At 38.4% G+C, this 22543-nt stretch overlaps 1 protein-coding gene across 1 annotated transcript in view; it reads left to right on the top strand.

Moving 5' to 3' along the window:
- Positions 1 to 22543, top strand: part of lrrc39 (leucine rich repeat containing 39) — a 33402-nt gene that overhangs the window by 9565 nt on the left and 1294 nt on the right. Inside the window, exons 3-6 of the mRNA XM_060829724.1 lie at positions 3267 to 3403; positions 12859 to 13004; positions 18004 to 18156; positions 21619 to 21752. Coding sequence (XP_060685707.1) covers positions 3267 to 3403; positions 12859 to 13004; positions 18004 to 18156; positions 21619 to 21752 — 570 coding nt within the window. The remainder of the gene's footprint in view (positions 1 to 3266; positions 3404 to 12858; positions 13005 to 18003; positions 18157 to 21618; positions 21753 to 22543) is intronic.

Raw genomic sequence — 22543 nt, 5'->3', positions numbered from 1 at the left:
GGACATATAACAGTTGCTTTCAGAAAAAAAAATATTATTTTAATTGTCGCAAATATTGGTCTGCAGTTAAAGTCACTTTCCACAAAGGTTGTGCACTAGGATTTCTTTCTGGACCAGTTTTGGATGTCTGGATATGCCTTTTCTAAAAACTGTGGGGTTTGATTCCAAATTCTCTTTTGGGAACCCCCCCCTGTATCGATCTGGTCATTGAGTGGGTTTCCAACTCTCACATTTTGAGTGGGGTTTCAGGGGAAAGAAAGAAGGGAAAAGGCTGTTGGTCCAGACAAATTTTCTCTCTAACTCTCTCTCCCTCTTTAAATCTAATCTCTTTTCATCCATTAACTGGATCACGTTACTTCTTTCTGAAAGTGTTGCTGATTTGGTATTTTTATCCAAGCAACTTATTTCTTGCAAATAGAGTCATAGTCATGTTGCATGGAAAACAGACTCTTAGCCCCAACTCGTCCATGCCAACCAGGTTTCCTAGGCTGAACTAGTCCCATTTGCTTTCATTTGGCTCTTACTCACATTAACCTTACTTTATGAGTAAATTACTGCCAATGCTGGAATCTGTACTGAAAACAAAAAATGCTGGAAATCACAGTGGGTCAGGCAGCATCCATGAAGATAGAGCAAACTAATGAATCAAGTCCAGATAATGAATGAAGAGTCATCTAGACTCAAAACAAGAGCTTGCTCTCATCGGGGATGCTGCCTGACTCGCTGTGATTTCCACCATTTTCTTTGTTTAAGTCTCTCTAAACCTTTCCTATCCACAAACCTGAGCAAATATCTTTGAAATGTTTTAAATGTATCTACCTCTACCACCATGTCTGGTAGCTCATTCCATACACGCATCACCCTCTGAAAAAGTTGTCTCTCATACATCTTTCCCCTCTCGCCTTAAACCTGTGCCCTACAGTTTTGGACTCCCTAACCTGGGGAAAAGACCTTATTTATTCATCTTATCTATGTCCGTCATTACTTTATAATTGCAACACTGTGGCTGCTTGGAACTGGGTATATTTTGATTTACAAAGTGTTCTTTCCAAAATCTTTCGAGATGTGTTCAGTTAATGATATTGTAAATATTTTAGGTAATACACATTCATAACCCAGAGAAGGAAACAGTTAGAATACATTAGCCACAAATTTGATTTAATGACATCAGACAGTTTTGAATATAATTAAATTGTTAGGTTAAATCAAAATGTTTGCTTTAATAGTTAAAAGAAAAAAAAATCCTTAGTAAGTCAGTAATTTATTCTAAATTCATATATTAGTTTATGTGATTAAGGACAAATTATTCCTAATAAGGAATGTGACTGGAAGGAGACAAAATGTATCAATATGGGTCAGTACTGTATTTAACAGGATGTGACTGGTAGTGTCACTTGAGGATTTGTGTTAATGTCTCAAGTATTCACTATTCATTTACAACTTAGATGATGAGATAGAAAGCTACACATTCAAGTTTTCTAGTGACACAATAATCTGTTGCATTATGAACAAGGTGGAAAGAAGTATAAAATGATGAAACATTAGATGAAGCATTTGAGCAAATCTGTGGCAAATTGATTTCACTGTAGGCAAATGTGAGATCACCCACTTGGGACTGATGAAGGACACAGCAAGGTACTCCCTTAATGGTGAGAAGCTAAAAATGGTAGTGGTCCAGGCACAGATCATTAAAATGTTATGAATAGTTACAGAAAATGACTAAAAAGACAAATAGAGTGCTGGCATTTATATCTGAAGAAGTCAAATTCAAGGAGGTAAAAATAACTGTAACAATAATTCTGTAACTATACTAAGCCCTTGTTAGATAATATCTAGATTACTGTAAGCAGTAATCTACTATTTCTTGGAGGCATATATTTATATTGGTCTGAGTGGGCAAGTATAAAGTTTTAAACATTTTTTCGCAGGATGTAGGAGTCGTTGACCAAGCTAGTATTTATTGCCTATCTGTATTGGCCTTGAGTAGGTGCTGGTGTGTCACTGCAATTCATTTGGTGTAGGTACATCTTACAATGCTGTTAAGAGCAGGGTCCTAAGATTTTGATCCAAGTAAATAGTACCTGGACTACAAGGGTTAAATTTCAAGATCAGGCAAATTAGTTTGTATTGCTTGGAATTCAGAAGATTAAAAAAATTATCTGATGAAGTTTTCAAAATATCAGGTGAAATTAAGAATTGACTGACAAACAATACTGAGTGGACTCTTGAACTAGGGGATATTTAAACCAAGCTGTTCAAGATTGAAAGCAGACAATATATTTACAAAGGGTGGCTGAAATTTGGAACTCTCCTCAACAATGGCACTTGGTGTGACATCAGTTGTTCATTTTAAATTGGAGATTGTTAGATATTTCTTCGCCTAAAGGTATTAAGAGATATGGAGCAAATAGTTATATGTAGAATTGGGTTGCAAATCACAGAGTCATAGAGATGTACAGTATGGAAACAGACCCTTCAGTCCAACCCGTCCATGCCGACTTGGCCCCAACCCAATCTAGTCCCACCTGCCAGCACTCGGTCCATATCCCTCCAAACCCTTTCTAATCATATACCCATCCAAATGCCTTTTAAATCTTGCAGCCTCCACCACTTCCTCTGGCAGCTCATTCCATACATGTACCACCCTCTGCGTGAAAAGGTTGCCCCTCAGGTCTCTTTTATATCTTTCCCCTCTCACCCTAAACCTGTGCCCTCTAGTTCTGGACTCCCCAACTCCAGGGAAAAGACTTTGTCTATTTATCTTATCTATGCCCCTCATAATTTTGTAAACCTCTTTAAGGTCACCCCTCCGACTCTGTGGCAGAACAAGTTTTAAGGGTGAACAGGCATATAGATGTCCCTATGTTCAAGTGACCTGAAGAGTTTATTCTGAAAACAGTGTGAAAGGTTTAATGTTTTCCTACATTATAACAGTCATTGCATTTCAAAGATAGCTAACTGATTCTAAAACATTTTGGAACTCTGAGGTCATGAAAGTAACTATATGAATGAATATTACCGTTATTATTTGCTAACCGAACCATAATGTTTTGAAGATTTTTTTTGTTAAATTAAAAATTCTAGGCTGAGATTTTTTAGATTGAACTTTGTGATATTTTTGCTTGTCATACATGAAATTAAGTATTATTCAGTTGTGAAATCTGAACAAATAAATTGTACAATGTTATGTTGCTTAGTGATAAAATACTAGATTAATGTTAGCAGCAAAAATTGACTTTCACACTTTTACCTTCCTCCCCTTGCAGGACAATTGACCAAATTGCGAGAGCTATACATCAGTTACAACAGATTGCGTGCAGTGCCTGAGGAGCTTGGCAGCTGTGAGAATCTGGAGAAACTAGACCTTGCTGTGAACAGGGATCTCTGTGATTTACCTGAACAGGCAGGTGTATAAAATTTTACCCAGTTTCTTGAGTTGGGGAAAATAGAAGGTTCTCAGTATTGCTCAAACATATTCACACACTGAAATACAAGGGTCTGTGCACTATAGCATCAGGTTCAGCTTATGGGCAACTGGACTTTGTATCTAAGACCTTTGATGAAGAATATAATTATGGTTGTCGTTCATACTGTTATCTTAGCTGGGGTGAGGTATCTGTAAAGAAGATGGTCTCACATAGTCAAGATTATATAAAGCATCTAGTATAAATCCTGTGCAGCATTAAATCAGTGATATTGGAATGACCTGGTGTTAGGACGGGCTACCGTCCCCATGTTCGTTTGAAGGAGAGGAACACTGGATCTGATTCAAAATATAAGCTGGTTTAATGAGAGAGAGCCGTACAAAATACAGTGAGGTGTTTTCTGCTCACTGGAGAAAGCGCCTTCTGATCTATTGTTCTCTTTGTCTAGCTTTTTAGCCCCTCGCATCCCAGTGCTACATCCTTATTTGGTAAAACTCAGAATTTTCATATGTGATTGGGTCTCGCCTGATAACGTTCTATTACCTCAGTTTGAGCTACGTGTATCTAGTCACGGCTCTAATGTCCTGTTATCTCTCACCCTCCCTGGGGCCTCTTCAGGCTATGCCATCAGCTTTTCAGTCTGTTCTTAGTGTAACATAATGGCTTACTGTTGTCTAATGAAGCTAACAAGTTCCAGACTTGCTAATACTACCTTACGTGAGCACTACCTAACAATAAAGTTTCTTACACTGCCTAACCTTAATAATGGATCCCAACACTCCCTCCCTTGGCCTCGAAAGAGGCCACACAAAATACAGCAGTTCGCGCGCAGCAGTCAGGACCTGGACGGTCGGTGAGCGCCCCTCCGTCGCTCCTTTGCAAGACCGACCATTTAGCTAAACCCGGCTTGTCTGACTCTAGGGAGACATAGTTATAGGGGATAGGAGTCCCTAAGCAGCATACAACTACACAAAGCATTCCGCGCCGCAAAATCCCTACTCTATGCGCCTCTCCAGTTCGCATACAATCGTTAAGGCACGAGAAGCAGTGAAATAATACATAACAGACATAAGCACTCAAAAGTTGTAAACATATACAAAAAGCCACCTCAAAACCAACAAAACGATTACTGAGTATGATAACAAAGGCGAAGAGAACCAGAGGAAAACACAAAGTGGATGAGTTAGGACGCCTGCAGAATGAAGGTCTGCTGTCCAAAGAACACCCAATTGTACAACCTCCCAGTAAAATCGGTCGTATTATACCATGACATCTTAAAATAAATTTTCAAACTACTGACATAGTGTCAAATCTTTTTTGCAATAGGATTCAATGAGCTCTCCTTCCTTCCCAAAGGTTTGTTGTTAAGTCGGTTCTGGAAGATGACACAAAACTGGCATTTTCCTTTGTCAAAAATACAGTGAATACAATGTCAAACTGCTGGGTCCACGATTTTCCTTATATCAGGCTGCTTTGCAAGCCAGAAACTTGACCAGATTCCCGACACGGATACAAAAGCCAGGCATCTGTTAAAACCACACGACTACAGGACATCATTCTGAAGGTCAATGCACGACTGTGCCTGTCTTAGGTTGTCCCTCACTCGAGGAATCTTACCCGTCATTGGCTAACCAGTCACCTTCACTTGACCAATAAAAACCCACATCCATTTTACAGCTGTCAAGTACGGACACGGGCAGTGGTAACTGGCTTATCAATGTGAACAGTGGCCGTCGAGACCAATCGAAGCCATTTAGGAATACCAGATGATGGCTAGGAATCTCTTGAGTGAACAATAGTCTGTTGAGTCTCGAGGCATATAGCACTTCACAATCTCTAACTGCAGCATAAAAGCACAAATTTACCTGTTGTCAATTTGAACAGGAAAGAGAGAAAAAAATACACAACTAGGGGGTCTCTGCACCTCAGCCCTCACATTCTGAGGCCCTAATATGGGAAGGATTAGAAATGAGAGATACAGTTATAAAGTAAAATCATAAGTTGTCCCGTGCTTCTCTCTCAGGCATATCTCCTCCATTCCCTCTGATACCGATCCCGTAATCTTTCCTTGGGGTGCCCCCATCATAGGCTCCTCCAGCACCGCTGCCTGGTATGCGGGTGGGGGGTTATCCTTTCCCGTCAGGGCATGGTCGATCGTTCGTGTCACAAGCGTCCTGATACATGGTATACAACAACAACCACAGGTAATAAAGATAGCAACAGAAATGCATAAACCAAGGGCCAGCTGTCCCAGCACAGTTCCCCATCTACCGAATGTGCTATTCAGCCAATCTATGACTGGGTTTTTTAACCCCTGACTGCTCAGAAATGATGCCAGTTGTTGTTCCCCTCCCTGTCGTTATCAAAATCATAAACGGAATGGCTCTTTCTTCCCTTTATAGATCAGGACACTCCTGCCCAAAATGCCCTATCCTTCCACAATAATGGCATCCTGCCTGTGGAGACCTTCGTCTCTGCCCCTGTCGCTCAAACTCTCTATCAAATGCTCCTCCATGTCTCTCCCTACTCCCTTTCTTCTCTGCCCTACATGCTATCACTCGCTGCTCCGGTTGCTCACTTTTGGCTGCATTCTTCTCCTAATTACCTCATCAACCGCAGCTACCATCATTTACGCATTCTGCTCCTGTCGCTCGCCCTTTCTCTCTTTACAAACACTTTCTGTGCCCCTCCTAACAATTCATTTAATGGATTTATCCCACTTCACTCTTCTATCTTCCGTATCTTTCCCTATCCAGCATCCCCATATAAGTCTCCTTTCTCCCGCAGTAAATAGTATATTCAAAATAGACATTAACTCAGCCCACAAATACAGACTGGGCCTCAAAAATAAATTAATTTGTTCTGACAATCCTATCGGATTCTCAACCAGGACCATCATTTCCTTTTAAATGTTCCGACCTCCCCACTGGTGAGGGGGTCATACACAAACCCAATCTCCTTGTCCCCTATCGGCACTTTAGTCGTTACGTTCTTCCTTTTTTTTTAAATATTGCAATGTTCTTAGCTTCTCATATCCTCAAACACCAATTTATTAATTCATGCTTGACTAACTTTAAAGCCTGTTCCTAACTTGTAAACATATTTATATATTTACGTCCATTTATTCAATGTTTAATATTTAAAATGTAAAATGCATACAGTTCCCAATTTTGAAATCCACTGTAATCGTCCAGATTTAGTACCCTAATTTAGATCCAAAATTAGTTTTCTTATGTACTCCTGACCAATCATTTCTCAATTACAATACTTTAGGTCATAAAAATAATCAGAGCTGTCTTACAACAATTTGTCAATTCAAGTTAAAAACTTCTAACGCATGCACAATGGTCGAATCCAAGGTCACAGATAATAACCATGGAAACTTTTGTTTTTTACAACTACCCACTGTCGAACGAAACTTCGACTGTCCTTCATATATTGCTTTTATGTAAAAATAAAAGAGGTTAGTAAGAAAAGTAGTTAGGGAGTCATGACTCATAAAAGAACAGAAGTTATTAGCCTTAAAAAATCATATTAAGCTCACATAAAAAGAAATCACTTTAAACATCAGTCCCGGAACTCAAGCTGTAGAAACAAAAAACAAGAATTCAATCACCAAGCAAACAGATGCATCTAAATCATGTTAAGTTAACATAAAACGAAATCACTTTAAACAGCAGTCCTGGAACTCAAGCTCTGGAAACAAAACTTACTCATTCAATCACCAACAAGCAAATGTGCATTGAAACCAAATCACAAAGGGTTAAATGTTTTGCTAGCTATACACGCGCTCTCTCTCTGTTTGCACAGTCCTTTGTGAATCTCCTTACCCCTAACCCTTATTCCTCGCAATCCTATCTATCCTTCTCACTTGGTTTCTCTTCCCTTTGTCTCTTTTCACCTTCCATTTTTCTGTATTTATCTCTGCTCGTTCTGAAACTTGAGTTTGTTATTTTGGTTAAAAGAAAGAAGAACTCTGTCTGCAACTTGGCCCTGAAGCCACTGTCAACATAATACTGGGTCCAGGGCACTACATATTTTGGCTCTATATTGTTTTTAATTTAAAAATATCTCAATGTCGCTTAGACAACTGTGAATTAAACTCAATGGGAGTTCCCTAGTCAATCAGAGCCCTCCATTGCTGAATGGGAGTTCCTCATCCAATAGAAAAAAACACACACACACACCTGGCTGCCCCAGTCCATTGAAAAAAAAATCACAGAAATTCACACCCACTTGAGAAAAGCAATCAAACTGCCGGCTGTGCAAACAGAAACCCCTTGAAAAAAATCATTATAAACCACAAGCAATTCCACCCTGGTGGCAATGGAAACCAGAGAGAAAAAAAATTGGAAGTCAATGACTGCCCAGACCATGCAGTATTTATACATTAAAACATATTCACAATTTATTTGGAAGTTGTACTTGCTATGAATTGACACAGGGAGGACATAAAAGGGAACTTTATAGGTTCAGGAATTATACCAAAGATCAAAGTTTTTTTTTGTCTTGTAATGTTTTAAAAACTTTACTCACGCAAAATAGAGCGTCTGAGCTATAGCCAAATCCCACAATACAAATAGTCTAATCTCTGGACTGGAAATTGCTTCGCTTATAATCCTTATCTGCAGTGACTGCAGCTTTAATATTTTATTTTGAAATTGAATCAACAATTAGTAATTTAGAACATTAATTATTAAAATCAGTTTGTATTTCATCACAGATTACTAAATTCCATATTAATTTAGTTGCATTATTGTCTTTATTCCTACAATATAGATATTTCAAGCTTTTTGGACCCTATCCAATAAGATGCACTCTAAACAAGATTTTTTTTGAATATTAATTTGTTTTCCGACGTGTTACCTGGTGTGATAAATTTTGAGCACGATTACCTGCTGTCTCTTCTATATTTATAAGAACATTGGAAGAGTTGGATGGAAAACTCTTTTTCTACTAGAACATATTCAAACTCACAAAAATTGCCAATACAAATAGTAATAAGTTTTACTTGGTATTTACATAATTTGTTATTCTAAATATGTACATTATGCATATCTGTATTTACAAGAGGTTTATACAAAATGCATAAACCGCATCTCATCAGGCTTTTTCAAAAAATGCATAATCTTAGGGTCATGGAAATGAGAGATTCCTCGCAATCCCCACCTGTACTCCTCGGAGTACAATAAATCTAGTATTCCTTACATTTTTTTTATATTCTTTGCCGAGATCCAAAAACTCTTTTCTGCCTCTCCTGCCCTCTGGGGTCTTCTTTTATAACACCTCATTACTCTTTCACTTGCATAGTTGATTTAAAAGCCTGCCCCCCCCTCCTTGTTTCTGTTTCTATCTTTCTTTGTCACTATCTCCGTCGTTTCTCACTGTAATGTCAAAAATAAATTTTCCTGCTGTCCACCTTTTAATACTTTCATTTAAACATAAAAATTTCTCCCAAAAAAAATGGGGATCAACCTTATCAGATGCCACCTAATCTTTTCTCCCTCTCTCAATATCTATTAAAATTCTATCCTGAAAGAAAATCACGTTAAGCATTCATGAAATTATAATCAAAAATAGCACACTGAATCAAATGACAGACAACAAGTTTTAAACATAAAACTATTAACAAACAGATGAATTCAAGCCAAAGCACAAAGTGTTAAACTGCTTGTTAGCTGAGAATGCCTTCAGCCAGTCTCTCTCTTTCACACAGACACACTGCTGGCGCAAGCAGCATTCACTCTCTCTCTCTCTCTTCAGGGCAACAATGCAAACTTCTCTCACAGACTTCCACACACAAACTCTTCTTCTCCCACAAACTTTTACAAACACAGAAATACTTATACACACATACAGACGTTTACACACCCAGAGACTCTATCTTTCTCACAAACAAAGTCCCTCTCACACACACATACACACACACACACAGTCGCTCTGTCCATAACTCTGTGTCTGTGTCTGTCCCCTCGTACCGTTGCGTCCGTTATTATGTCAGCGCAGTGGAAGCTTCCCAGTCCCCAAGTCCGTCAGTGCGTGGGTTTATACTTTTTACCCCTAACAATACTTTCAGCGCCCACCTAGAGCACTTGTTTTTTCTTCAACACACTACCCACCTCTAGGACTTTCAGCGCCCACCTAGAGGACTTTTTCTCTACAAAACACTACCCACCTCTAGGACTTTCAGTGCCCACCTAGAGGAATTTTTTTCTACAAAACACTACCCACCTCTAGGACTTTCAGTGCCCACCTAGAGGACTTTTTTTTTTCTCTTCAAAACACTACCCACCTCTAGGACTTTCAGCGCCCACCTAGAGGACTTTTTTTTCTACAAAACACTACCCACCTCTAGGACTTTCAGTGCCCACCTAGAGGACTTTTTTTTCTTCAAAACACTACCCACCTCTAGGACTTTCAGAAACCGCGCGGCCAGGATGACCCTTCACCTAGGGGACTTTTCTTCATAAATAAACGGTCCGACTCTCTCTCGGGCTGCCAAGCCCACAATTTCGGTTGGCAAAGAGTTGTGAGACGCCGAGCAAATAAGAATTTAGCGTATTCAAATCCCTACTGGAGATCTTTTTTGAAAAAGGCGCCTCCGAGCCTGATTAGAAGTGGCCGGCCGTTCGGCGACCTCTCAATCCCTGCCAACAGGCGTGTCTCCACTCCCTCCACACGTTCGGGGTCACCAAATCTGTTAGGACGGGCTACCGTCCCCGTGTTCGTTTGAAGGAGAGGAACACTGGATCTGATTCAAAATATAAGCTGGTTTAATGAGAGAGAGCCGTACAAAATACAGTGAGGTGTTTTCTGCTCACTGGAGAAAGTGCCTTCTGATCTATTGTTCTCTTTGTCTAGCTTTTTAGCCCCTCGCATCCCAGTGCTACATCCTTATTTGGTAAAACTCAGAATTTTCATATGTGATTGGGTCTCGCCTGATAACGTTCTATTGCCTCAGTTTGAGCTACGTGTATCTAGTCACGGCTCTAATGTCCTGTTATCTCTCACCCTCCCTGGGGCCTCTTCAGGCTATACCATCAGCTTTTCAGTCTGTTCTTAGTGTAACATAATGGCTTACTGTTGTCTAGTGAAGCTAACAAGTTCCAGACTTGCTAATACTACCTTACGTGAGCACTACCTAACAATAAAGTTTCTTACACTGCCTAACCTTAATAATGGATCCCAACACCTGGGTACTTCAGAATTTTGATTTTAAAGGTGTCTCAATGTATTTTAAACGATGTATCTTCTAGGGAAAGAATTCTGAACACACACATGAACAAGTGTGCACTGAGTTTGACCTGGCCAGACATTCTGGTTCGGTTAGCAAATAATAACAATAATATTCATTCACATAGTTTCGTTCATGACCTCAAGAGTTCTAAAATGCTTTAAAATCAGTTAATTATCTTTGAAATGCAATGGCTTTTATAATGTTAAAAAATGCTAAAATCTTTTACACTGTTTTCAGAATGAACCCTTAAGTCATTGGAACATTGGGACATCTATAGGCTTTGTTCTGCCACTCAGGAGATAAAAGCTGATTTGCAACCCAATTTTACATACACTTACTTGCTCCATATCTCTTAATGCCTTTTGGTGAACAAATATCTACCAGTCTCCAGTTTAAAATGAACAACTGATGTCATGCCAATGCCTTTGGTGAAGAGAGTTCCAAGCTTCAGCCACCCTTTTTCAGTGTTGAACAGCATTGTAAATGAAGTTTCATAGCTGCTTGTATATAATAAATGTACCTTTGCAATGGATACATTCGACCTAAACTATATGGAAATAAAGCAGGAAACACTGATAGCACTTGACCAGTGTCCATGTAAAGAATGTAGAGTTGCGTTGACCTGAAATGCTAACCTCTTCACAAATTTGACATCATCCTAGGAATGATTTTACATTTAAAATGTTTCTTGTGTCCTGACCTCAGCTATTGTAGGAATTATCATGAGCTGCAGTGGAGTTTTAGATGTATCAGTAGAACCAAATCCAAACTGGACAGTTCTATTTATAGCATATTTGGATCTCTGAAGCAGTTCTGTGTAATGCAAATGATATTTAGATAATAAATCTCAGGATAAATATTTGGCTTTTTCTGATATCTTCTTTGTAGATTTTGGATTGTGCTTTTTAAATTAGCCTTTTAATCATATTCTTTTTATGCTCATCCTTTCTTCCTGGCCATTTAGTCATGTGTACTATTCTTTTTTGATGCTGTGGCTATTTACAATGCAGTCATTTGAAGGGGCACCTATGTGCTTGGAAACTTCAGGATTAGTGCACAATCATGCACCTTAGAATGAACACTGATTGCAAGGCTCTTTATAAAACATTTAAAAATAAACACAGCTGCACCAATGTCAACAGATAAAAATAGTTACATCTTTCAAAATGCAAAATGATTGCAAATGTCATAAATGTTTTAGCTGAAGTCCCATACACATTGTCGAGCATGGTTGCTCAGTTGTTATGTTGCTCCACAACCTACATCATGAACTTTCAATAACACCATGGAATTGCATTAGAAAGTGATCATGAAATTCGTTGGATTGTGTTCTCAACCTATTTGTTTTATTCTTTCATTGTATGTGAGCTTTGCTAGCACAGCTATAATTTGTTGCACATCCCCTAATTGCCTTTGAGAAGTGGTATGTTCCCTCTTGAATTGCTGCAGTCCATATGCTAACAATTAGAATGATTGGCGAATGGGAATCTGCCACTCTTAATGATTCTGCACTCGGAAATTTAGCTCTACATTTGCTTGTATTGACGATTAATTGACTGGATCACAATTATAATTTTGTTTTGACAGATGACTTCAGGGCCAATGTGAAAATTTGAGTGAGCAGTATCAGAAGGATAATTTTTGAATGATTTCAGAGTTTTTAATCATTCATCACCGCACTTATTGTGTTTAAATTCTTACAATGTTTTAATGTGTTTTTTTTCTATTTTAAGTGTTTCAATGCGTAACTTAAAATTATGGTCAAATTTATCTAATATTTAACAAGTTATATTTGTTAAATACTTAAGTTAGATAAATTTAATTTTGCTTAATGTTTTAATATGAATTTATTTTGATACTGCAGCAGCTTGGCAGATTTGTGATTGTGGCTTTGGGCACTGCACTAAGTGATCTGTCCTTTTTAGTTGCACCAGGGAATACTGTAGGGCCGTACGGAGTACACACAGTGAGGGATACCTCCTTTGCAAATGAAATTCTCGCCCAACCACTGTATTAGTTAGGTTTGTATCTTAACTGTCGGTCAAGGGCAAATGCTGTTGTGTTGCTGCTGACTGCAAAATCTGGATCACCTGTTTACCTGTGTTCACTCTACTCAATAATATTTTGAAACAATTGCTTAATAACTTTGGTGAAGCACTAAATTTGTTTGATTGCAAATTATTTTCTCTTCTGTAGCTTTCTCATCTACAAAAGCTGTACCATCTTGACCTGTCCATGAATTGTTTCACTACATTCCCTTCAGCTATTCTGAATATGCCTGCACTGGAATGGTTAGATATGGGCAGTAACAAACTGAAAGAACTGCCAGAAGATGTAGCAAGGTAATAAACAGGATTCTGAGAAGTAGTTTCTTGATTTTCTGTTCTTCCAAACACTTGAAATTTAAACATTGCTAGCTAGCCTTATAGTATCACAATCTCTTTTAAAAATGTATTTATTGTGGTTAATATTTACATTTAATTCAGCTATTTCTGTCAACATGTAGGTAAAAATGATTATCACTTTCCTAACATCTTCAATTTCTTTTAAGTGCTGAGTATTTGCACACTTTTTTTATATTAACAAAAAATTCTGATGAAATCTTAACAAAAAATATAAAAGTTACATTTTATATCTGTCTGGACGTATGGTTTCAAAGCACCTGAGTACCTGCCGGAAAATTCCTTTATGATGGATCAAACATATGTAATTATAAAAGTAGCCAAATGATGAAAATAGTCTGATTGGTGTTATAATTACTCATGTATGGAGGCTCTTACTTGGTTTTATTTCACATATTTCACCATCTATTCACTCAGAATATTTTGCCCTGAGTTTTATTTATTTGACCTTTCTTGAAAATAAAAGGAAAATGGTGTCAGTAACTCTTGAGGCCACAGTGTGGAGAAGAACAATGTCAAGCTACAAATGTTCAACTCTATATGGTTACATTGCAATGATGTACATGTCCTTTTTGAAGATAAAAACCATAAAAAAAACTTTGACTTTGTCAACCTGTGAAAGCTTATAGCATTCATTCCTCAAATTTGTCTGCCTTTAAAAAATTGTCACCACCCTTTCTCTTGCAAGCAGTGATCCTTACTAATGGAACAACCACAAGTTCTCTTTTAGAAAAGGCTATTTTAAACAAGGTTGTGTCATAGGGCCAATATGCTTATCCATTATCTTTGCTGCAATACTGAATCTCAACTCCAGCAAATTTGCCAAAGGTGGGGAGGTGATCTATAGAACACCTGGGAAACTTTAACCTACACCACCTTCTGTCCAAAATCACTCAAACCTCAGTGTACGAATTTCAGTATGCAAATAATACCTGTGTGAGCACTCATCTAGAAACTGCACTTTCTCCAAAGCATATGAGGAAATAAGCCTTTCACTAAACATTTAGAAAAGTAATCTGCTCTTCCGGCTAGCTCCTATAGCACATCTCCTGCTTTTAAGTAAGATTTTGCCATTTAACTTCATGGATCTTTTTCCCATATGTCACTTCTCAAAGAAAGCAGTCATAGATGATGAAATTTATAACCATCTCCAATGCTCCATCTCAGCCTTAGGCTATGATTACAGAGGAGAAAGTGCTGGATGTCTTGAAACGGTTAAAGGTGGATAAATCCCCAGGACCTGATCAGGGGTACCCTAGAAATCTGTGGGAAGCTAGAGAAGTGATTGCTGGGCCTCTTGCTGAGATATTTGTATCATCGATAGTCACAGGTGAGGTGCCGAAAGACTGGAGGTTGGCAAACGTGGTACCACTGTTTAAGAAGGGTGGTAAAGACAAGCCAGGGAACTATAGACCAGTGAGCCTGACCTCGGTGATGGGCAAGTTGTTGGAGGGAATCCTGAGGGACAGGATTTACATGTATTTGGAAAGGCAAGGACTGATGTGGGATAGTCAACATGACTTTGTGTGTGGGAAATCATGCCTCACAAACTTGATTGAGGTTTTTGAAGAAGTAAAAAGAAGAGTGATGAGGGCAGAGCAGTAGATGTGATCTATATGGACTTCAGTAAGGTGTTCAACAAGGTTCCCCATGGGAGACTGGTTAGCAAGGTTAGATCTCATGGAATACAGGGAGAACTAGCCATTTGGATACAAAACTGGCTCAAAGGGTAGAAGACAGAGGGTGGTGGTGGAGGGTTGTTTTTCAGACTGGAGGCCTGTGACCAATGGAGTGCCACAAGGATCAGTGCTGGGTCCTCTACTTTTTGTCATTTACATAAATGATTTGGATGCTAGCATAAGAGGTACAGTTAGTAAGTTTGCAGATGACACCAAAATTGGAGGTGTAGTGGATAGCGAAGAGGGTTACCTCAGATTACAACAGGATCTGGACCAGATGGGCCAATGGGCTGAGAAGTGGCAGATGGAGTTTAATTCAGATAAATGCGAGATGCTGCATTTTGGGAAAGCAAATCTTAGCAGGATTTATATGCTTAATGGTAAGGTCCTAGGGAGTGTTGCTGAACAAAAAGACCTTGGATTGCAGCTTCAAAGGTCCTTGAAAGTGGAGTTGCATGGAGATAGGATAGTGAAGAAAGCGTTTGGTATGCTTTCCTCTATTGGTCAGAGTATTGAGAATAGGAGTTGGGAGGTTATATTGCAGCTGTACAGGACATTGGTTAGGCCACTGTTGGAATATTGCGTGCAATTCTGATCTCCTTCCTATTGGAAAGATGTTATGAAACTTGAAAGGGTTCAGAAAAGATTTACAAGGATGTTGCCAGGGTTGGAGGATTTGAGCTGTAGGGAGAGGCTGAACAGGTTGTGGCTGTTTTCTCTGGAGTGTCGGATGCTGAGGGGTAACCTTATAGAGGTTTACAAATTTATGAGGAGCATGGATAGGATAAATAGACAAAGTCTTTTCCCTGGGGTCGGGGAGTCCAGAACTAGGGGGAATAGGTTTAGGGTGAGAGGGGAAAGATATAAAAGGGACCTAAAGGACAACTTTTTCACGCAGAGGGTGGTACGTGTATGGAATGACCTTCCAGAGGATGTGGTTGAGGCTGGTACACTTGCAACATTTAAGAGGCATTTGGATGGGTATATAAATAGGAAGGGTTTGGAGAGATATGGGCTGGGTGCTGGCAGGTGGGATTAGATTGGGTTGGGATATATGGTCAGCATGGACAGGTTGGACTGAAGGGTCTGTTTCCATGCTGTACATCTCTATGACTCTTAAGTGAAGAAAATATTTGAGCAGAGGATCTAAATCGAAGACTAAGGTCATGGTTTAATAGGGAACAGTGATTCCCATTCTCCATAGGGTGGCATGGTGGCTCAGCGGTTAGCACTGCTGCCTCACAGCAACAGGGTCCCAGGTTCAATTCCAGCCTTGGCTGACAGTCTGTGTGGAGTTTGCACGTTCTCCCAGTGTCTGTGTGGGTTTCCTCCCACAGTCACAAAGATGTGCAGGTCAAGTGAATTGGCTGTGCTAAATTGCCCATAGTGTTAGGTGTATCATTCAGAGGGAAATGGGTTCTGGGTGGGTTACTCTTCGGAGGGTCGGTGTGGACCTGTTGGGCCGTAGGGCCTGTTTCTGTGCTGTAGATAATCTAATCTAATCCTATATGCCTCAGAGATTTGGACAATCCAGAGGATTACCAATAGAACCTTTGCAGGACCCTCCAAACTCTGGGGCAAGAGAGCTGGTCCAACAGCAATTTTCTCTCCCCAGTTAATGTATTGAGGTGCTAATCACTCAAAACCAGCGTTACTGATGGGACGTGGAGGTCAGATGCCCAACATGTTACTCCTGAAGCAACAGCTCTACTGTAACTTGGTCACAGCAGGACATTGCCAGGAGGACAGTGATAACACTTTGGGGAACTCCTCAAAACATCTCTGATGGGATCAAACATTTTCTGAAAAAGACTACCATAACCTCCCTGTAAAGCCCATCACTTCTGTAGTCAACACAATCATTTTAAGGTGTATCTTCTCGTTTTTTAAATGCCTTTAAAAGGTCTCCCTCAGATAGGAGCATGCATGAATAACAGACAGTATATGACAACTAAGTAAATGAAGAAGAGATTTTGTGTTAAACAGTGTCAGAGAAGGGTGAGGGGGTGAGCTGAGGAGAAGATAGAGAAGGTTTGTGCCAGAAGTTAATTTTCACCGTATTCCAGAATTGAAAAACTTGAGTGCATTATGATACAAAATTTACAAATAATGAAGGGTTAGACTGCCAGAAAAAAACCCTTTTTATTTTACATTTTTATAAAATAAGGCATTAAATAACAATTCAGATTAAATGTATAGGATTAGCAATTTTACCTTCCACAAAAGACTCCTGTCAATGATAGCGATAGCTATTTTTCTAAATTATGAAGGGAAGATGTTCTTTCAAACTGTACAGTATTGCGATCTGTATAACTGAGTATCTACAATAGTCGAGTGCAAATGTAATATTTATTTTGGAAAATGTAATGGAGAGAGATGAAAATTTTCAAAACATCTCTGTACAATATCGAAATAGATCAGACAGTATTTCAAAGAGCATAAACATATTTATTAATTGTTTTGTTTTTTTTATTTTTCCGAATGGAACAAAAAAAATTTTATTTACTTTTCAAGGAAGAAAAGTAGATAAGCTATAATTTGCTGTCAAAATAATGATGCACGCTGTAATATATGTGAACGAGGTACAGCACATTCAAGCTAAGAGACCATTAATGTTAAATAGCCAGCAAACTGTCCAGCTATTAACATCACTGAAAATTGAGAATTTTGTTCATGCATTTCTGTTAGATAACCTGGTCATTCATCTTGATTATATCCAGAACATGGATATAGGATATGTAGGAAGTGCCCAAACAGTTACTGTAATTCTAAATGAAAAACATTTCTTCATGCAAGACATGATAGTATTTTTGCCTACTCTCGTTCAGAGGCATCACAGCTGAGAGTCATCCTCACATCACATAATTCCTACAAGTGCACATCTAACTGATGTTCTTGCATTTGATTGGGGCTCAGGTAATCAATACCTTGACAGAAACTAGTTAATTTTGTTCAGCAGAGATCAAATGTTGAATCTGAATTTCTATGTGGTCTTGGGAAAGCTACAGTCTTAGATTTCTTAAGGTTGTGGTAGTTAGAAAGGGACATGTGTGCAATAAAGTAAAAATATTCCCTTGAAGTGTATAGTATTGCTATCTGTATAATTGAGCATCCTCAATAGTTGAGTGCAAATGTGATATTCAGTTTGGAAAAATATAACAATAGATTGATGAAAATGTTCAAAACATCTCCGCACGATATTGAAGTAGATCAGACAGTATTTCAAATAGCATAATTTTTTTTTGTATTTCCCCTGACAGAATGGAAAACCTACACACAATTTGGCTACAGAGGAATGAAATCGCTCACTTGCCAGAAACCATCAATAAATTGAAAAATCTCAGTACTCTAGTTTTAACCAGTAACAAGCTACAGGAAATCCCAATTTGTATGGAAGAAATGATCAATTTACGGTAATGATGCAGTGGAAGCTAGTCATTCCATATGCATTTAGTGACTAGTGCTTTTCTACTATTTAATTTTAACTGGAAAATTGCTGATTAGTCATTGAAGCAGAAAACAGTTGCTTCTTCACAATGTCATTCATGTGAATTGAGAAAACCTTGAACAAATTGAGTTTTGCATGTATAATTTTCTCGTGAATTTCTTGTTTTAACCTGGAGTGAAACCCATCAGGTGTTAGCACTTTGCCTGTTTTAAATACCATTATTCCCCCCCCCCCATTATTTCAAAATTATAATATTTAATCCATCAAATTCCTCCCCGAATTATTTTTACATTGTATCTGTTTCTACAATTAAGCGAAGTACTTATTAAGAAGACTGCCATTTAGATTTATTGTCTATTATGGACTTATCTGTATCTGTCGATAATATGATTTACCTTTCTTATTCAAATTTATTAAACCTAACCACAGAAGTTATCTTATTCCTTGTTAAATTGTTCATATTCACTTTTTGAACCACTTATTACTTAATTTAGAAACATTAAAAATTGGAGCAGAAAGTGGTCATTCAGTCCATAGAGCCAACTCCATCTTTCAGCTTGATCATGGCTGATCATCCAACTCAGCATCCTCATTCCTGCTTTCCCCCCATATCCTCTGATCCCTTTCGGTCTAAGTGCTAGTTTGAAAGCTCCTCTTGAAATTGTACACATCTAAATGAACCCATTCCAATGCATTTGGATACGGAGTCAGAAAGGGAGGTCAGCTGTTTGCTTTATATATTAAAAAGAACATTCTCTGCTCGACATTGTTCACCTTGTCTTAGCCATAGCTTAGATAGGAGCATTCTTGTCTCGGAGTCAGAAAGTTCACCCTGGGACTTGAACACAAAAATTAAGGCTGATATAAATTTTGCAACCATCCTATTCAGGGATATTATTACATACCTCTGGAGCAAGTGGGATTTGAACCCAGACCTCCTTCCTCAGAGGCAGGGACACTATCACTATCATTATGCCACAAGAGGCCTTAAATTAAGACTGATACTTCTGTATTGTGCAGTACCAAGCAGGTGAGGCAGGGTGAACCAGCTCTTCTTTTGTTTTAAACTACCATGGTTGGCCGCATCAAAGATTTGTAACTTTTGTTTATCACATAGCTATATAACATTTCAATTAAAATGCAGTTTGCTAGTTCAGCAATAAATGAGTCAATTACAAGGTTTTCTTGAGTAAAATTAAAGAAGGATTTTAATGTTTACTAACCCTCATTTTAAAAAAAAATCCAAGTATAAAATTTAGAAAGGGAAGTGTCTAGTGCAAAAAGGAAGTTCAGGAATATAACGTTTAGAAAGTCCTTAAGAGCCCTTGGTGTTAGGTTTGAGACCATGATAGCTTAATTGATGACTTGCATCCTCAGCAGAAGCGACGTTTAAAGGTATCCTTTTGAGTTCTCGAAAAATGGATATTTCTGACTTTCTTTTCACTGGCATTGTCTTCTAAGGGACTGTGGGGGGAAATAAAAATGGAGAGAGGTTTCCAGTTCTGCTGTTATAAATCCATCAACTTTCTTCGCCTTGTCTAAAAGCTGTTGCCTGAATGTTTGTGTATTCCTGTATGTGGCTTACTTTTAGTTTTGAAGCTGCAGGTGATTTTTTTTCATCCCAATTTGTGAAGTTTCCACAAAGGTACAGATCAAACAGGAAATCCAGATCTGTGATACTGGTTTCAATCATTTTAATGACATGTTAATTTCACTTCACACCAAGTCTTGTCAATCAATGGTTTAAAGCAGCTTGGCGCATCTGAAGTTGCTATTTACCCTTTTAAAAACTATTTTAATTGATGTAAAATCCCTGATGTTAAAATCAGAAGATGGAAGTTTAAAACTGATAATCCATGTTTACCAAAATTATAACAAGTCCTAAGTGAATTCTTCATTGATAAAGGTGGTGTCTTTAGGGTGAGTTGTGAAACTGAGGAATCGTGAACCCCCTTGAGTTGGCTAGAGGTAAAAAGCTCATGGTTCAATGAAGACTTGTAGAGGAATTATTCCTGGTGCCTTGACCATTATTAATTCTTCAATCTACACCACAGTCACACACTGCAGAGATCTTACTGTGTTTCTTAGATTATAGCAGTGAGTTCACTTCAAAAGTACTGAAAAGCACTTTGAATTATATAGTGGCTTTAAAAGTTACTGCAAGAATTAACTCTTCTTTAATATCTCTCCCAGTTGGCATGATTTCCTTTCTTTTTGATGCATTTGTCCAAACCTTTACTTCAAGTTTGATACTGCCTCTGACCTTACTTGTTGACAGTGGCTGCTCTCTAAACAAATGTATTTTTGCCTTCTAGGGATACAGACAGGTTTTGTGGAATAAGCCTGTGACCTATTGGGAACAGTTTTCCTTCAGAATCAGAAGGTGCGCTGCCTACTTCAGATAGGTCAGGGAACTGCAAATGGAATACAGTCAGTTCTTCTATGATGCGATAGTTGTGTTCTTGTGCAACCCCGTGTTATAGAAAACTTGCACTTTGTTGGCGCTCTAATCGCATTACAGCCAACGTGTTTTAAAAATTTGCACTTGAGAAACAGCGTCCACAATTTGTCAATCATGTTACGTCGAATTCACGTTGATGAAACCAGTGTTATAGCAGAACGACCTGTATTGTTTCTAAATACTGAGTTGAATTTCAGCAGGATTCTTGTGCCTAGATTGACCACTATCACCTTGGAGTCAGAAAGATTCCAAATAGATCAACAAGTGGGGACCAGTGTAATGACTCAGAGTATAGGACAAATGTCCAGTGATAGTTTCTGATGTCAGGTCTTGATGCAAAATTGATTTGGAGTATTGATGCCATTTATACTTCACTGTCATTAATGAAATTTATACTTCATAATGATCATAGGCAGATAAATAAAAAAAAACACTGGTTCATGTTCCAGTAAAATACTTTGTCCAATTCTGGGCATTATACTATAGAAACTATGCAAAGGCTTTAGGGAGGATGCATAATGGGTATAAAGTTCCAGGGCTGAGGGATTTCAGTTATGTGAATGGTTTAGAGAAACTGTGTTATTCTTGTTTGAGAAGGTGGAAGAGGAATTTGATTGAATCATGGGTCTCGATAGAGATAGAGAGGGAGAGAGAGAGAGAAGCAAAATCCTATTGGCAGAAGTTTGAGAACTAGAGGACACTGGTTTAAAGTAAATGAAATGGCAAAAGAACCAACAGTAACATGACAATCATTTTGACTTAGCATATGAAATGCATTTCCTGAGTGAGGAGGACTCTTGAGTCACACATGGTTTAAAAAAAATCTATTGGGTAAGCACCTGAAGAGAAAACAAGTTATAGGCGAAGCATGGTGAGTGGGACTGAGCTGCAGAGTAAAATGGTTTATTTCTGTCATTCTGAAGAAATGTTTTATCATTGATCTGACATGGTTGATGTATTTGACAGGTTTGTGAATCTGAGGGATAACCCTCTTCAGCTTCAAGTAACTCTACCCCAGTGTGAAAATCCAGAGGAAGAGGAAGACCGTGAACTGTTTGGGATAGAATTTATGCAAGCCTACATTCAAGAATTAAAAAGTAGTGAGTAAAAGGACTTTTTTCAATTTATATTTATTTTGTAATAAACACAAGTGAACATATTTTTAAAAATCAGCCCATGTTATGTTGATGCATCAAAAAAAGTGTAGGAGGAGGCTGGTGATAGACTTGAATATTTATTTTACTGCCTATGAAAAATTTGGAGATTAATGTTTACAGACATTATTATTATACTCAAATCAGTTACACTGTGAAACACTGCTAAAATTCTACAGACATCAACATTATTCAGATAACCCTGATATTAAAAGTTAGACAGACAATAAATTTACCAGACTGTCATGAGGATGTCAGTGGTAGTACGCAAAATTTAAGTACCTGAGGAATAAAATGGACTTACCTGTAGAGGTTCCCAGCATTGCAGATCTTAATTCAATTGACTCCACATAACATCAAGATATGGTTGAAGGCAGAGGTTGCTGCAGACTAAATTGTGGCAATAGCACGAAAGACAATAGTATTCCAGAACTTGCTGCATCTGTAGCCAATCTATTCCAGTACAGCTACAAAAGAGGCAACTACTTGGACCTCTTTCCATTGTAAGCTGAGAAGTAGGGCTCTTGTGGCATTGGTAGAGTCCCTGCCTCTAAGTCAAGTCCCATCTGTTAATTAGGTGTGTAATAACATCGCTGAACAGGTTTATTACAAAATATCAATAAGTCAGAAATGGGAATGTACAATCAACAGTGAACAATGTTCAGTACCATTTACAAATTGTCAAATACTTAAGTAGTCCATTAAATCCTCCTTGGGTGAGTAGGTAGGGGTTACCT

The sequence above is a fragment of the Hemiscyllium ocellatum genome, chromosome 9 (assembly GCF_020745735.1).
Source record: "Hemiscyllium ocellatum isolate sHemOce1 chromosome 9, sHemOce1.pat.X.cur, whole genome shotgun sequence".
NCBI lineage: Eukaryota > Metazoa > Chordata > Chondrichthyes > Orectolobiformes > Hemiscylliidae > Hemiscyllium > Hemiscyllium ocellatum.
The sequence above is the reverse complement of the archived record's forward strand: the minus strand, read 5'-3'. Positions and strand labels throughout refer to the sequence as shown.